This window comes from Manacus vitellinus, unplaced genomic scaffold (assembly GCF_001715985.3).
Source record: "Manacus vitellinus isolate BGI_N305 unplaced genomic scaffold, ASM171598v3 scaffold_69_pilon, whole genome shotgun sequence".
Lineage (NCBI taxonomy): Eukaryota > Metazoa > Chordata > Aves > Passeriformes > Pipridae > Manacus > Manacus vitellinus.
Window position 1 is genome coordinate 1,616,176 of NW_021940749.1, and position 16,384 is coordinate 1,632,559.

The following is a 16,384-nucleotide window of genomic DNA, read 5'->3' on the forward strand; positions in this document are numbered from 1 at the left end:
AGTTGATCAGACCCTCAAAAACACCTGTGCCAATATTCCTTGCACCAAAAGAACAAGTTCCTGTTCAACAACAGAACAGAGGAAACCACTTGGCAATTCCAGAACCTCAAAGGAGAACAAACCCATAAAATATGAAGAAAAATATTTCAACATTAGCTTTGATAAACACGTTTAATAATCTGCTACTTTACAGGACAGCTATTTAAAATCAAAGACCCACAGCTCTGACCTTGAGACACCAACAGCCAAGTTTGTTCAGCCTGCCAAGTACTGACCATGAAGCTCAGAGCTGTGGTTCTGCTAAAAACATCGTACAAAGTGAGTCACTCTCTGTCCACACTGCACTGGAGCCCATCAGCAATAGCCAATATTTCCAAACGTGTGCAACTCCCACAGGCAAAGCCAAACACTTGGTTTCATTACCCTGTTCCCAGGCCACAAGCTTCAGGAACTGCACACATGCATTTCCAACCCGCCCTCCAACAAGGTCACCGATTCCTCTGCAGTGACACTTGTCTTACCTCCCAAAGAACAAAGTGTTACAAACACACAGTGGGTGTAAATCCCTGCTCCAGGAGCAATCCAGACCTTGCAGAAGTTCTGGACTGCACACAAATGCACAGCTTGGTGCTTTCCATGAAGCACAACACATTACTGCACAGAATTACCACTCTCCCCAATGAAAAGTGAATGCACATACACCACAAATTAAAAATTGTTCCCTATTCCCAGGAATAATTTGGGAAATTTAAACCAAATAAGAAAAAATAGAATTCTATTTATTCCATTTGCTCCTTGGTTTCAGAGAAGTTAAAATAGGTGTCAATACAGACACAGCATTTTTTCTTCCAAAAGACAGTATGCAAGTCAGAACTGCATTTCATGCCCATTCCACAATATTAATCCAGATCAGTCCAAGCCCAAACCTCCAAATAAGGAAGAGGAATCCGTGTTTTGGAGAAAATGACAGCTGAAAAGAAAGCCCCCACCCCAAGTTTCCTATGAGTAGAGCAAGTACCTTCCCTTCCCTCCTTCCCATGGTGTGTGAAGGGATGGTGCTCTCTGCTGTGAGTTCAGTGCTGCCATTGCAGGAGCTGCCAGCCAGGGCTGGGGCTGTGCCAGCCCAGGAAGACTAGAACAGCTTCACCAAAACCAATTTCACAAGTCATCTGGCTTGAGACTCCAGAGGAATTCATGTCAGGAAAAACAAGACTAAGAAAGAGATTCAGAGATGGGGCATAGGACGAGGCAAGAAGCCATTCCCTCCTCAGCGGGTGGGGAAGCCCCCTCGGTGGGTCCCTCCCCGGCCCCCTCGGAAGCCCCCCCGCTCACCCCGGAAGTTCGTTCTGTTCCTCTCTCTGCCCCTCTCCCCCCGGCCGGCCGCAGTCCCTCCTCGGCCTCCTCCCCTGGGAGCACCCCCGCCCCGGTCAGACTTGGACTTGGGCGGCGGCGACTTGGGCCGCAGCCGCTCGATCTCCTCGGTGCAGCCCGTCAGGTGGGAGTTGGGAGCCGTGAAGTACGAGGAATATGTCTCTGCATTGAAGTTGCTGTTGGTGAGGGTGGGTCCCACTGTCAGCCAACCTGGGGAACAAAACCAGAGTCAATAAAAGCAAACACAAACTTCATGCTTCCAAGGCCACTACTGTCCTTTTTCCACTCAATGGACACTCAAGTGACAGGGAGAGACACTTGCCTACATGTCACCTGTACTGAATGGAATGAAAAAGTTGCCTCTAGGGAAGCAAGATCCATTTCCTCTGGTACCAGACTAAACCTGATCAGTAAATTCATCTACTTTAAAACAACACCATCCTTCTCCCCTTTTGAAAAGTTGCATCAGTTATAAATATTTATAAGTATAAATATTGCGTGTTTATTGCATACAGTATTGCAAATCTGTGCAGATAGCTCATGAGGGAGAGGTTAAAGGAGGATTTGAGGGGGGACTGTTTAACGAAGAGGATCAGTTTCTGGTATTGGGGAATTTCTCTCTTTAGGGGCCCAGGGTAACTTGATTTAGGTAACTTTGTCTCCAGAACCCAGTTGTGACAGTGCAGCCAAGAGCACAGCCTGCTGGAAGCACACCTCTGAAAACATAATAACTCTGCTGAAGCCCACATGGTATGAAAACAGACCTTACAGAGTTAAATTAGCCTGTTTATAGAAAAACATTCAATGGGCACTTCAGCTTCACACCAAGTGAATCAAGACAGGCAAACATTAAAACAAGCTCATTCCTATTTCTTCTAAAACTACAGTTTTGTGGCTGACGGATCTTCACATACACCAACAACGTATCTCCTTGAGATCCACAGGCCTGGAAACCTCTTTAGGACACTGACAGGAATTTTACAAGCAGGGAATTCTGCTACCTTGTATTACACATGATAAAGACATTTCAATTTTTAGAGCTAGCGTGGAGATTATTTCACTATTAAGTCCAGAAAAAAAAAGCTTAATGGAAAGGAAATATTCAGAAAATGAAAAGACAGAAATTACACTTTTCAGTAGTCCAGTAGAAAACTGAGTAACTGCAGCATTTATCTTCAATTAGAGATAACATGGAGAACAAAAGCATAAAGGTCTTACTGTTTTAGCAAGTATTTACTTCTAAAAATGAATATCTCTAAAACAAAAAGCCTTTTCTATGATCTTGCTCCCAAATATGATATTAAAATGGTAACTTAACTGTACTATTGTTTAGAAGGGTTCTCTATGATGCTCCTGCATCCTGGGCTGAGGATTCACCCCAAGACAGACATTCTTGCCAAGAAAATACTTGTATGAGATCTTTAGTTCTAGCAAAGCTTTCTGCTTCTTGACCACAAGGGACAGAGCAGAAGTCACTTTGCCACCATAAGAGTGTTGGGAGAACAGACAAGTGATGCAGTTACACACAAAAATACACAGTTATCCAGCTGGTGTGAGCCCTGGCAGAAGGAGAATGCATTAGGATTAACCATTATTGCCTCAGCTCCCAGCAGAACCCACCAAGTGGCCTGGGACGATGGAAGGAGGTTACTGAAGCCCATTAAAATGTAACTACTTGCCCAAACCCAAGGTCACAGTTACCTGGTCGGATTGTACTGTCCCTTCCAAAAAGGTGAAGCCGCCGTCGTCCAAGGCAGAAATGCTCAATAATGTGAAAAATCTCCACAGGTTTTTCTATGTTGCCGATTTCCGGCTCCTCAGTGATGATGAGGTCGATGTCGACGTTGGCGTGGATGAAGTCCCCGTCTGTGCTGCGGCGCACGGTGCCCTTGATGCCCATGAGGCAGTGCTCCTGTGACACACAGAGCACTGTCACATGCCACACGCACTGCTGTGGCAGCCTTCGAGCACAAACAGTTTTCAAAGTTCTCAGTCATAAAACAGACAGCAAATAATGTACTTTTTCATATTGTACCTCTTACAAAAGTAGCTGTCACCCTCAGATTCCTTTCTAGAAGATATTACTGCATAAAAAAATACAGCCACCATCAAACTGTCAATTCATCAGCATTAAAAATGTTCTTGAGCTGTAATAGCCACTGCCTCCTTCCTCTGAAACACTGCAGATCAATTTAAGTGACTGGTATGTGGCATCCATGAATGAGGAATCACCACGATTGTCAGAGGATGAAAAGAGGCTCCTACATACTCATTTCAGAGCTCTGTTTCTGGGAACATCAGGCTTGGATGAGCGATGTTCCCCAGGATCAAACACACTGACTCACTAAGCGCCGCCAGATGGCTCAAGAAAAAGTTGCAGACAAGAGCATGTAATCATTCCAAGATTTTGGGAAGGGTTTTCAGAGTTGGCAAGTAAATATGAAAGTCAGAAGAGCTGAGCTATCAAATCTATGCAGTTGGTCAACTGCACTCAAGCAACAGGGGTGCTGGACCTTGAATTTAACTAAAGAGGCAGAATACTGCTAAACAAATTACTCATCAGGCAAAGACTTGTAGATCTAGTCCTCAGCAGAACTACTTGGAACATTTACTTCCATACCACATGTCATTCACTCATACCTCAGATTCTCTAACAGGTGGCCCAGCACAAAGCACCCATCCAGAGATGCCTCAACTAACCAGAATGGAACAGCATTTGCTGCTGTAACCACTGGTAAGTTCACCTTGCCCAGCAGCCTATTTATTTAGTCAGAACAAACTCGCTCCATTTCCAGTGTTTATCACAAACAGTGACCTCAGCCCAACCCTCGCCCCATAAACAGAGAAATTCCCCAATACCAGAAACTGTTCCTCTCTGTTAAACAAAGTCCCCCCTCAAATCCTCCTGTGTCAGCTTTAACCTCTCCCTCATGAGCGAGCTGCACAGATTTGCAATACTATGTGCAATAAACACGCAATATTTATACTTATAAATATTTATAACTGATACAACACACTTTCAAACAAACTTCAGACTAATGTAAATGCAAGTCAGTGAAAGATTCCAGATATCTCAAAGGGAAGTTTATACTCCTAAAAATGGCAAATCTGAGACAGGGTTGAGGGTGTTTAATGCTAAGGAATGATTAATGAATGAGGAATGAGTCCTGAGGTTAACTGACACCTGGAATTATTAAACTGCCAGCCAACTCTCTTTTCAGTTAAACTGCCAGTTACACCCACATATACCCAAACCAATTATTTATTAATCCCATCTACATTTCTCTAAGTTTCGAATAACTTACATTTGAGTCTTTTAAATCAGACCACTTTTTTTCTCTGCATTTCCTTCAATACACATCCTCCAGAATGCATCCCTAAAAAAGTGTTTGTTTTAAACCAAGCTGACCCATTCACCTTTACAATCACCTTCGGGGAGTCAGGAGATCCTGGCTGAGCTCTGGTCTCTCACAGTCCTCTCTCTGCTTCTAACTCTGGGCACATACCTGCATGTGTGCATTTAGAACCAACGGCCAGCCTTCTATAGTTATTATTCTTTTGACATTAAATTTAGTCAAATTCTATTGCTAAGTTTAGATCTGTGAAACATGCTTTGGAGAAGAGAACTCTGAAGTTCTCGTGCCTGCTTTCCCAAAAGCCTGTCACCAACTCCTGTGGAGCACCAGGTGTTTCATTAGCAGAGACAGACAGGATGGAAACAGAGGAGCAATGGAGCCAAACCCTTACCTTGGTTCTTTGGAAAACAGCCTTAGGGTCTAGAGTCTTGGTCTTTCCAGGATTGTTCTTATTTGTTTTAATCCAGCAAATGTCCTCACATCTTCTGTAACCCCATTTGCGTAGACACTAAATATCATAAAAAAAGAAAACACACTACATCAAAAATGTAAGTACCCCAAACTGAACACCCATATAGGTACTTGACTTTTCTGAAATCATAGCTGGAAATGTCACAGATGAATGACAGTGTTTACTGGCATGAATGACACGTGTGTTGTCAAGCTGCCCCTAAAAATTAAAGAGGCTTATGTGCACATCGATTTGTCTACATATCATCTTTTTTTTTTAAATATTTTAAAAAATTTTATCTCAGTTTAAGACACAGTAGCACCTTTCTTCTGGAATGAATACTTCTGGCAGAAAACTATTGAGATTTCTGGTAAAAAAGCTGTAAAAGCACTCAGGATGGTAACCTGCTCCTATGAAAACCGAGACAGCAGTACAGCTTTCTAGACCCTATGGAATTATGTTTCCTCTCTAGACCCTATGGAATTATGTTTCCTCTCACCTTCAATGACTCATCTGGAAAATAACAGTATCTAAACACTTAATGCCACTTAAAATTACATATCCTCTACCACAGTAACAAAGCATCCCTCAGGAGTTACCACTGAGAATTCTATACAGGAAAAAGTCAACGATAAAAATAAACTCTTAAGCCTGTCCCTGATAAATTGAATTAAAACATCATCTCACCACTCGGCCGAGATCCAGACCCTCGCCTGACCCGCACCACAGAAACACAAATGACCTTGGGGCTGCAATTTCTTCAATTTCCAATTTCATGATCTAATAATAATAAGAGCAATAATAGTGTTTCTGAATTAAATACAAATCACCAATTATATCAGGAAGAATACTAAGTCTTGAAGCAATGTCGCAGGAAGCACTGTTTTGGAGATGTTAGCCTGTATACACTCACAGCCAAACTTTTAAATTTGTTTTCCAGAAAGTATCTTGTAAAAGTTACCTTGCCAGTACCCAACTGCATGTATACAACTCTGCTGGTTTTGGCTGGGGTTAGAGTTAGTGGGTTAAACTATGAAACAAATATTTAATACAAAATGTTTCTTTTCATCCATGGAATTACTTGTATGAAGGTTGTGAAGACACCTTATAAAAATCCCAGTTTAATTCCTATCACTATAAAGGAAAGACATTCTCTCCATTTTCACTTTGAGGAAAAAAAGCAGCAAGAATTTTCGAGGACAGTGGTTCAACTCTGACAAATCAGTAACATTCAAGATGAAATAACTTCAGATGCAAAGCATCTGTTAGTCATCACAACTTGAAAGGATTCATCTGTAGCTTGCTAACACATCAAATCAAGCTTCATTCAGTGCCACTATGAACAAAAGTAATGCAGTAGAAGCCAAACTATGACTCCAACACTCCCAGTTTTTCTGTTAGGATAGAATGTTTTTTCCCTGGGCAACATGGCCAAGCACCATTTGTGCCTGATGTAACAGGCTGGCTAACACAGACACCTACTCCTTCACATAGTTACCCAGTCTCTCATCACATCACAGGCATGAATGCCTTGGTTTTCAAACTCACTCCTTAAAGGTAGCTTGAATTTGATTTTGTTCTCATGATCCTTCAGTTTGACTGACTGCTTTTCCAGAGCTGACCTCATGGAAAAGGGAAAGATACAGAATGAACTATCAATACACCACTGAACTGATTAAACAGTAAGGGAATATATAACTACAAGAAAAAACCTTCCATGGCTGAGGTTTTGTTCACAAGTTCTATTTTGTTAGGCTTCTAAAGCTTACAATTGGTTTGACTGTTAAAATTTCCTACTCAGACAATACTTGGAGAAAGGAGGATGTCAGTGAAGGAGTGAGCTTACCTATTTGGTAAACACATGTATGAAATCTTTTCCACAGCAAGAAAAGTACTTACATCATCCCAGGTCCAGCATTTTTCATTGGCAGTAATGCCAGTCTCCCGGTAGTATTCTTCCAGTGGTGGTTCCAGGAGAATCACATCAAATTTGGACTTCAGTTCCCTAATATCAAATGCTTCCAAGTCTGCTTGTAAATACCTGTTTGAACAGAAGATGATAGAACTGTTTGGACAAGGTGTAAGAGTGGTTTGAAAATTATACTCCACGTGGCACTTCTGTGCAGCCAGTTAAGAGCAGGGTCTCCTGTGTGGTTCACACAGCTCAAAGGCTCTAAATGTAGAGGAGACCCGTAGCACATCCTCACGGATGGATCCTAAATTGAGGCTGGATGCTATTGCATTACATTTTTTAAGTAGTCTTTCTCTTAAATAAACAGATTTTAGGATCCTCATTTAGCAAGCAGCAAGCAGATGCCCACACAGACCGTACAGCAGCATCTAGTACAGATTCACTGAAGTTTCTGTACGTCCATGGACTATTTAGGAGGAAACATCAACACTTAGGAAGCAAACACTGTTAGCCTGGCTAACACATTTCTGTTTTGCTTCACTTTGGGAAGTGTCATATTTTTAGAATTGCCATTTTTCATATATTATGTTCAAAAGATTTTGAAGGCTGGACACGCTTTTCAGGTAACAAATCAAGACTCCCACACGCATTGATTTTATTAAATACACAAACACACTCTCCTGACTCTCCTCCACACCTGCCCATCACTCACTGCTGTATCACTATCAAAAAAATGACACTGCCCTCCCCTAAAATCCTATAACCTTAAGGAAGCTGATCAGCAGATCACCACCTCCCCCTTCCCAAAAAGTGTGTGCAAGAGATTATGATTCTCTGTGTGTATTTGGTGTCATCAGAAGGCAGCACTGGATTACTGTTTTCCCCCCTTCAGTGCTTTAAGGCTAAAGAATGCCAAAACACACCTCACTTAGAAGAGCAAGTTGAGTCCTGCAATTTGCACCTCAGTTGTTCAGACAACTATTTCAGAGGTTGTGTGTGACTATCATTCAGTAAGGCTGTTTTCTCAGTACAGACTAGGACTGCTGTATATTCCAGGCATTAGGCTGACCTTCAGGCAGGTCTGAATTCCTGGCAGTAACGTGCTGCACACTTATGCTGTGTCTGACATCCAGCAAAAACTCAGAGGTAATTCCAAATCAACAGGACAAACGACTTCCAGTCAGCCTAAACATTTTTGGTCTTCAGCTACAAAGTAAACATCTAATTAATGGGTACTAAGGTAATAGCTGAACACTATACAAAAACCAGCTGGTACAAGAACAAAGAAGGTTATCTTAAGAGGCCAATTTTTAAGGCTTTTCTTATTATTGTAAACAGCATGACAACATGAGATTCACAACCACATTGCATTCTTTTAAATCCCAGACTAAAGCCTGCAGGGCAATCAGTTGACAGTTTGGTCAAATCAAAGCTTTAGATACTATAAACAATCACATACTGTGAAGAAAAACTAGTTTATATACTATATTAAAAATCCAGATTAAAATAACAGAAACAAACTAATCTTGTTCTTCTATGCTTCAATTGATTAATTTGTATAAACAGAAAAAGAAAATGTAAATTCTAAGCAGGTGCTGAAGATAGAGATTTGCAAAGCAGACAGCTAACTTCAAACAGGTCTGGAGAAGAAAGGCATTTTCCACAAGAACACTTACATGGGAGGAGTGTTAGATTTAGATATCAGCTCATCCTTCAATCTGATGAGCTCTCTAAGTTTTGGATATTCTTCAAACCTATCTGCTAAGCCTAAGAAGAAGAAAACATGAAGTTAACAACTACTTAACAGAGTATATCTGTATCAATTAAGCATTGTCCAGTATTCTGAATAGGTCCAAATGTTAATACTTAGCCTTATTTTAATTTTTGTTAGAACAAACCAAACCCTTCAAAGCAGTTTTTTGTTCAGTACTTGACAAAGTACTGTCCTCACCCAGCTAATTATGGCTGTTCCTTATGCAGTGTCTATGCTCCAATCTTCTCTAGAGCACTACAGAGAGCAGGAATTTACAGCTCCTATTACCAGAAGAAAACCACCTCTCACTTAAAGTCCCAGGATGACGAGAGAAAGCTATTTTGTTATCCATATCTGTAAGTTGCTGTTGAGATCTAACTAACACTAATTTACAGAATACTCTTACTTAACCTTTGAAGATTGGGGTGTGGCTGGTTCCCTGAGGCAACCCTTATATTGAGATTTGGTGCTCTGGTGCCAGTCAAAGATTTGAACACATGTTCCTACTCTGAGCTTTATGATGTCAATTTTTCAGCTTTTCTTAAGGCCATGTCCAGCTGTGAAATAGCACCCAAGCAGAGCTTTGATCATCAAGTAGAAAATGTTTCTGACCAATATTGACCCTGATATTCCTCAGCTCCAATAAAGGCTCTGGACTCACTGCTGCTGACATGCTCACTTCCACATTAACACTTGCATAAGCCTTTGTCCTGTCCCTTCCCAATTCTTTAGGCAGCAGAGAAGTCGTGGTAAATAACACTGGCTACAGTTTCTTTGGACTCGTTTCAAAGAGCTGAGCAGAACTACCTCAAGTACTTCACCACGAAGCCCAGGTGCTTTTCAGATAAAGACATAACTGAGTCCATTTTTCACAAAAAATATCCAAATGTGTTCCACAAAATATAGAGAAGAAACAAACTAAGGCCTCCATAGGCAAACAAAACCTCTTCGGGCTGCCACCTATAAACACAGCCCACTTTCCCTGACAAGCTTAAACTTGTTAAAATACAGAGAACTGTTGCATAAAACTACAGAGGGAGGTGTCCTGCTTATTTTAAAATCCAAATAACTACCGTGCACCTACTCTGGGAAACAGGACCAAACTGTACCTTAGTTATAGAAAGATTAAATCCAGGCCTAATCATTTCAATAACAAGTTCAGTGACGGCTGGATACATGTAAACTTAGAAAATAACATCCTCTAAACTTGGGCCTTCTAATGACCTGTCAGCACTTACAAAATTTAGCTGGTAAACATTATCCATATTGCTTACTGACTTCAACATATGTAAACTTCCATACTTTACATGCTACACACATTCTTAAGAGGCATTACAGCAAGTCTGTCACTCAAACTTGCAACGGTTTCAAGATCTGCTCATTAAACTCATCTACTTTCTGGAATCAAAAGAGCTTGGTTTTGAAAAAAATCTTCCTGCTAAATACTTTCAAGTAAAACCAAAGGTAAGAGCAGCCTAGGCAATAATCACCTCCTAACTGATGAAAAATAAACTCATTCACAGAAATGTCTTTATTGATATGTATTCACAGGCAGAGACACAACCATGGAGTATATGTATAGCTGTACCTCCCAGCAACTGTAAGGAATTTAAAAAGGGGAAGAAAGACAAGTGCTATCAAAGGAGTTCTCTTCAAACAGTCACTGACTGACATACCAACATCTCTGATGAAGTTCTGAGGTCTGTGGCCTGTATCCACAAAGTGCTGGCAGTAATCGTTGTGTGGATTTAAGCTCTGAGTGCCCTGGAGAACAGAAGGAGTTCAGTGAGAGCAACGGGCAGATAACTGCACACACACACACACACACACACACACACACACACTACATGTGCCAGTCTGATAAACGACAAAATAACAGATTATTTTCTTTTCAATATGCCTTTATAAGTTACACCAGTCAAGACCATCATTTTAGTTCCAAATCAGGCCCACCATTACTGCAGCTCATCATGATTTGACTCAGACCTTTATTCAGGATCAATGTAACACCAGTTCCAGTCATATCTTTCACAGGAAACTTCCCTACTTGAATTCTAGTCCATTACTTCAGCCTTTAAAGCTCTATATCAAATACCATCAACTGCAGAAGCAGTTTAACCCAACTATGCCAGCTTTGAAACACTTAAAATTGCAAAAGCAGCTCACCTTAAGAAAGGTACTGGAATCTTTGTAAATCTCTTCTTCATAGGGCAGGTTCTCTTCATCTTGCTGCAGCTCTACTTCATCCTTGGAAAGGAAGCAGGTATTACCAGTATGCAAGATCATGCTCCTTTCCTTACAAAGCACAGTCATAACGAGAAGTGGGCTGTCTACAAATGGACATTTCCTAAAACAGCACATCATGAATGGTTTCAGCTCCAGTTTTGGAGGGGGAAAAAACATTACCTATTCTCAAAAAGGTCTGCACCTCTCTCAGTAATGAGGTGGGAAGGGCCCCTGAAAGAAGAATAAAATAAGAGCCCCTTAATTTCTAGCCCATGACAGTGCAGCCAGTGCTTAATAAAGTGTAGAATTTTTAATTTTTGTCCCCCAAAACGTTCACTCCTTGGACTGAAACAAAGAATGTATTTTGTTGATATTCTTCTGTATTAGAACTTTTGAGCATTTATATCCACTCAATCATCTCTTATATTCCAACCCTGGCAGCAAAGTCCACAGTTTGCAGAAACAGCTCATGGTACAAAGTCAGTATTTCATTTCAACTGTCCTTAAAAGTAACTTTAAAATTTCCATTTTATAGCCTCCAAATTTACAGGAAACAGAAAATGTATTGGAATTTTTTTCCCCTGTTGGTGAGTTCATTCAACAGATTTCTGGAGTTCAGAGATCTGTTACACTGATGTATTCTGAACATCTAACAGAGAACTCAGAGGGAACAAAAACAAAAGACAGACTCAATTCTTCACATCACTTTCTGTTTTCCCACTGATCCCAAACCAACCCAGTATATAGATACATAAATATATAAATACAACTGAAGAGCTACTAAATAATATCATCTCCCATATTATTACAGCTTCATTTACCCTGCACTACACAAGCTGTCTCAATGCAGAATGAAAAGTTAAGTCTTCTCCCTCTATTTTGATCCCTCTAACTGTTAAAATCTTATCATAACTTTATTGTTATTTCCAAATTGGAGCTTTAAATCAACTTCTGAAATGCCTGTTGTGATAAACAGGTCAGATACCCCTTCCTCAATATTCCGGTGAAGAATTTACAGAGATACACTCTTTTCATTTGTTTGTTTAACCAGACCAAAAATATTATTATCAGAAACAGCAACACTGTTTGCAAGGAAAAGAAATTAAAGCAGACAAGCAGCAGCAAGTCTTACTCAGGCCAAAAAAAAATAGCTGAAAGCTTGAGTTTTACTAAAAACTGATGCTTATGCCATCAGTTACACCTGTTTCCCCTCTTCCACCTTTCTCTAAATCTCGGCCTTCTAATGACAAGCACCTGCTAGATACCACTTGAGTCACCCCAGTTCTCTTTATGCCTTCACAAGTGATTTAAAAAGAGTCCTGTGGCCACAAAACCCCACACCACCAACTTTCAAAGGGAAAACGGCACAGCCCAAACAGAGATAGAATGACACAGGTTCTCCTCCATTAATCATCCTTGTTTTCCAAATCATGCAGGGTACTGCTGAGTTAGGGAAACAAAAACTACCCACAATAATCAAACACAATTTTTTTTTCAAATTACTAGAAATACATTAAGTAATTACCATGATTCAACCAAGTAAGATCTTTGCAGCCTCCACAACAATGGCATAGAAACATCCCAAGCTCGCAGGCCACTGCTTGCAGAAACAAAGTAAAACTGGGCTGTCTCAAATTAGGCTGGCAGACAGTAAAACTGAACCACAGGTGTTTCTGTACTTCATACAAAGTTAAGACTCCACAAAACAGACACTCATACAGGTTCAAACAATTGAGTAAAATCACCTGGGGGTGCAGCAACAACCCCAGCTCTCAGAAGGCAGTGAAAAGCCTGGCAGTGGCAGCAAACTGTTTAATCCCATTGTCTGCCACTTCCAAATACAGACCAGGGAGCTCAACTAACCCTGGTACAACTGGTACAGTTCCACCAAAACACGAGTATTTCAGGAGTTCTTTAGAACCACAATTCAACTTTCTGACCTTAAAATATCCCTTATTCACTTTTGCCTTTAGTGCATCTCTTCCCTATCTCCAACCCCTATGGTGCCAAGGCAAACTGCCAGCAGGAAGCTGAACAAGCAGCCCCACTGCCCTTTGTTTTCACATCAGCCTGATGCTTATGAAGAACCACCACCATAAACTTGCACTTATTCTACAGAAAAACCAAAACCAGACCCACAAAAAAGCACCCCCAAATTAAAACATATTGCCTTTTTTTTTTATCTCAAAAACTGCTCTCGTGCTTCCCCCTTATAACAAAAAAGCCAATGCTCCTGTTCAGCCTTCTCTCAAAGCATCACTGTAAGGCCTTTGGGTGTCACTGGCTCACTTTAGCAAGCCAGGGATACAGAGACAAGGCACTTTACATCAGAAACACCCCAAATTTTCCTAACTGACGAATTTGTGGTATTTGCTCTGAACACTAATGGTTCAAGTCTATTACTTTTGTCTAAGAAGCATTAAACACAATCCAACAGGGATTGATCCTGTAAGGATCTAGATATTTCTATCAGTTCATATTACAAGACTAAATTCAAACAGGCTCAAAGTGCTAAGGAAAAAGTTATATAAATACAAATGGAATTTTACTGTTCTGATCTCCTTGCCAATAGGGAATTAGCACAGTCTGCAGGAAACAGCTGATGTCTCCACTATAGATGTTCTGCTTGTGGGTTTTAAGTTTCTTAAGTCTATTCATCTGTTCAACTGAATTTGGTCCGAGCCAGTGTTATTAAAATATTCTTCAATTTCAACAATATAGCAAGAGTCTGGTTACTTAGAAGTGGTTACATCCACCTCAGGGTAAGTCTTCCCCACACTAATGAAGAAAATCCTAATGATAAGTCATGTACTTTGCCAACCCAAGTGGCTTATCCACATATATTTCACAGGTAATTAAAATTTAGTTCTTTATCCACATACTTGAAGGACTAAAATAAATTGAGATGAACTGATCCCTAATGCAAGCATAAAAATTCCACTTCACAAACACTCTTCTGCGAGCTCATGACTTGTCTGCTGAACAAGAGGTACAGACTAACACTTTGCATGATAAAAAACAATGTCTGTCCCTTTACAGATAGACTTTAAAAAATTAGTCATCAAAAAACATCCTGTCATACATTAACTTTTTGGTTTAGTAAGACAGAAGATAAGACATTACAGAAAGATTTATAAAGCTGAGCAAAAATGAAACACAATGAAGCAAAATTTCAAAAATTGCTATTTTTTTAGGCATCCAAGAGAACAGCAGACACTGCATAATTTAATAAATACACTGATTCTATTTAACTACAGAAGCAAGGTTACTAGGACATGGAAAAAGGGCAGAGGGAGGATATATGCTGCAACAAGATCCCAAAACAAACCATGAACACAGCTGTATGATAATCATGCCTTTGTTTGACCTCTTTCTACCATCCATCTTAGCCAAAACACTGCATTGGATATGAATGGAGAAAGCTGCCAAACACCTCTGGGATGAGCATTTGAAAAATTAAGGGCATGAGAATTTGACAACTTCATTGACCATGGAGGCATTTTGTTTTGTTTTTTTTTTTTTTTAACTAAACTTTTCCTGGGCATTTTAGGTGCTTGAAGCACACCCCAAACCAAGCCTCTTATTTCCATTCCCTTAGAGTCCCTTGTTTCTTCCATTTATCCAGAACTACATTACTTGGCACTTAACAGACAGGTCAGAAGGCACCCTCAGCCTCCCCATATCTCATCCGACGGCCTGTAGCTCCTTCTAACTACACGGTTTTCTTTTGATACAACAAAATTCTGGTCAAGGGGTTTTTTGTGTGTACCCAAGAGCACCCACGCTTTATCACTTCCAGGAGCAGTGCTAAAACAAGCCTGAAAAATTGGGTCCTGGAGCATGTGCAGTTCAATGCACCTACGCCTGAAGAGAACCACGTAGCATCGACACCTCGGATGCCCCTGAGGGACACACATATTAGAAGTATCTATAACATCACATTTATTTTTATATGCACGCATATATATTTTAGAAGTCCCCCAGGGACACAAGAACACCACAGAAAAGTAATTTTTTTCTTTTTTTCCTTACCTTATATTCTTCAATCTCTTCCTCATCTGCTTCTCCCTCATCTGGATATTTACGTTTTGCGTTTGGTGCAGAAGTATCATAAGCAGCCCTGTGAACAGCCCCCCCAAAAAAATCCTCATATTTTCAGAAAACTTTGATAATCTGCCTTGACTACATGCTTCTGTTACAAGTTTGAAATTACTTTGAAACTCGATGACAAGCTATTCCTCTTTCAGTATGTTCGAGACCAGCACAACTTACTAAGGACAAAACTCCTGAAAGGAGAGGAATTTCCTTCCCTTTCTCATTTTTCTGTTCTGAACAGTACAGCTTATTTTAACCAAAGCAGTACATCTACAAAATTAAGTCTGGTCACACAAGAAAATTACTGTCACACCTGATAAATTACTAACATTACATGTGTCTAGACACGACTATTGGTCCAAAAGAACTTTTAAACTAAACTGCTCTTAACAAAAGCATAGCGGCTCTGGGACAACACAGGTGGCACATTCTGAATTCACACCTCAGTTTTCCTACGCAGCATCTTTTTAACACAAGAAACAAATGTGAGCCTGTATTTCCAATCTGTTTTGAGAAGGGAATAACCAGACACCCCTCGCCTTAGCCGAAGTTCAGATTTGGGTAATTAGAGCACTTTCTTTCACCGAGATCAACCCCATCCCGTTTCCAGGGCCTGTGTGAGTACCAAGCCCCCAGTCTCGAACAGAGCCCGCTCGCCGATACGGACCGACACGTCTCCCGGGTCTCGGCGATCTCCCGCTGCTCCTCCTTGCTGTTGAGCACGGCGCCGATGCTGTCCGCGTTCTCGGCCCCTAGCTGGACAGCGGGAAACACAAATTCACGCCGCGGCCACTGAGGACCCACCCCACACAGCCCCAGGGCCGCCCCAGGCCCCTCGCCCCTCCAGCGCCCCGGTGCCGCGGTAGCGGCGCCGCTGAGGGGAAAGGGCGGGCCCGGCGTACCTGCTGCGCCAGGAGCTGCGGCGGAGCTTCTGCCGCTCCCGGATCTCCTGCAGGCGGCTGTTCATGGCCGCGAACCGACCCGTCCGCCACCGCCACCCTCCGCTCCGCCGGGCTCCCGCCGCCCAGGCGTCACTTCCCTCACAACGCGTCACTTCCCGCCCGCCGCAATTCCCTCATGGGGATCCATGGCCAGGCTGCCCCGGAGTCACTGAGCAGACTCGTGTAATTTGGCCGTTGTTCAAGTACAGATATGAAATCCGTCTTCCCTCAAGCGCTGCAGTCCAAGTTCTCTCCCTCAGGCAGACACCCGGCTGTGCA

The 16,384-nt window shown here is 41.5% G+C and overlaps 1 protein-coding gene across 1 annotated transcript; it reads right to left on the minus strand.

Annotated features, from left to right (window-relative positions):
- Nucleotides 1-157: 157 nt before the first annotated feature.
- Nucleotides 158-16,131, minus strand: METTL14 (methyltransferase like 14). The gene is given in 12 exon segments (XM_018083903.2): nt 158-1,581; nt 3,073-3,283; nt 5,119-5,235; nt 5,866-5,958; nt 7,078-7,219; nt 8,767-8,857; nt 10,520-10,607; nt 11,010-11,090; nt 15,102-15,189; nt 15,832-15,920; nt 16,067-16,086; nt 16,089-16,131. Coding segments are annotated over 12 exon segments (1,377 nt in total). The 3' UTR covers nt 158-1,267.
- Nucleotides 16,132-16,384: the final 253 nt, after the last annotated feature.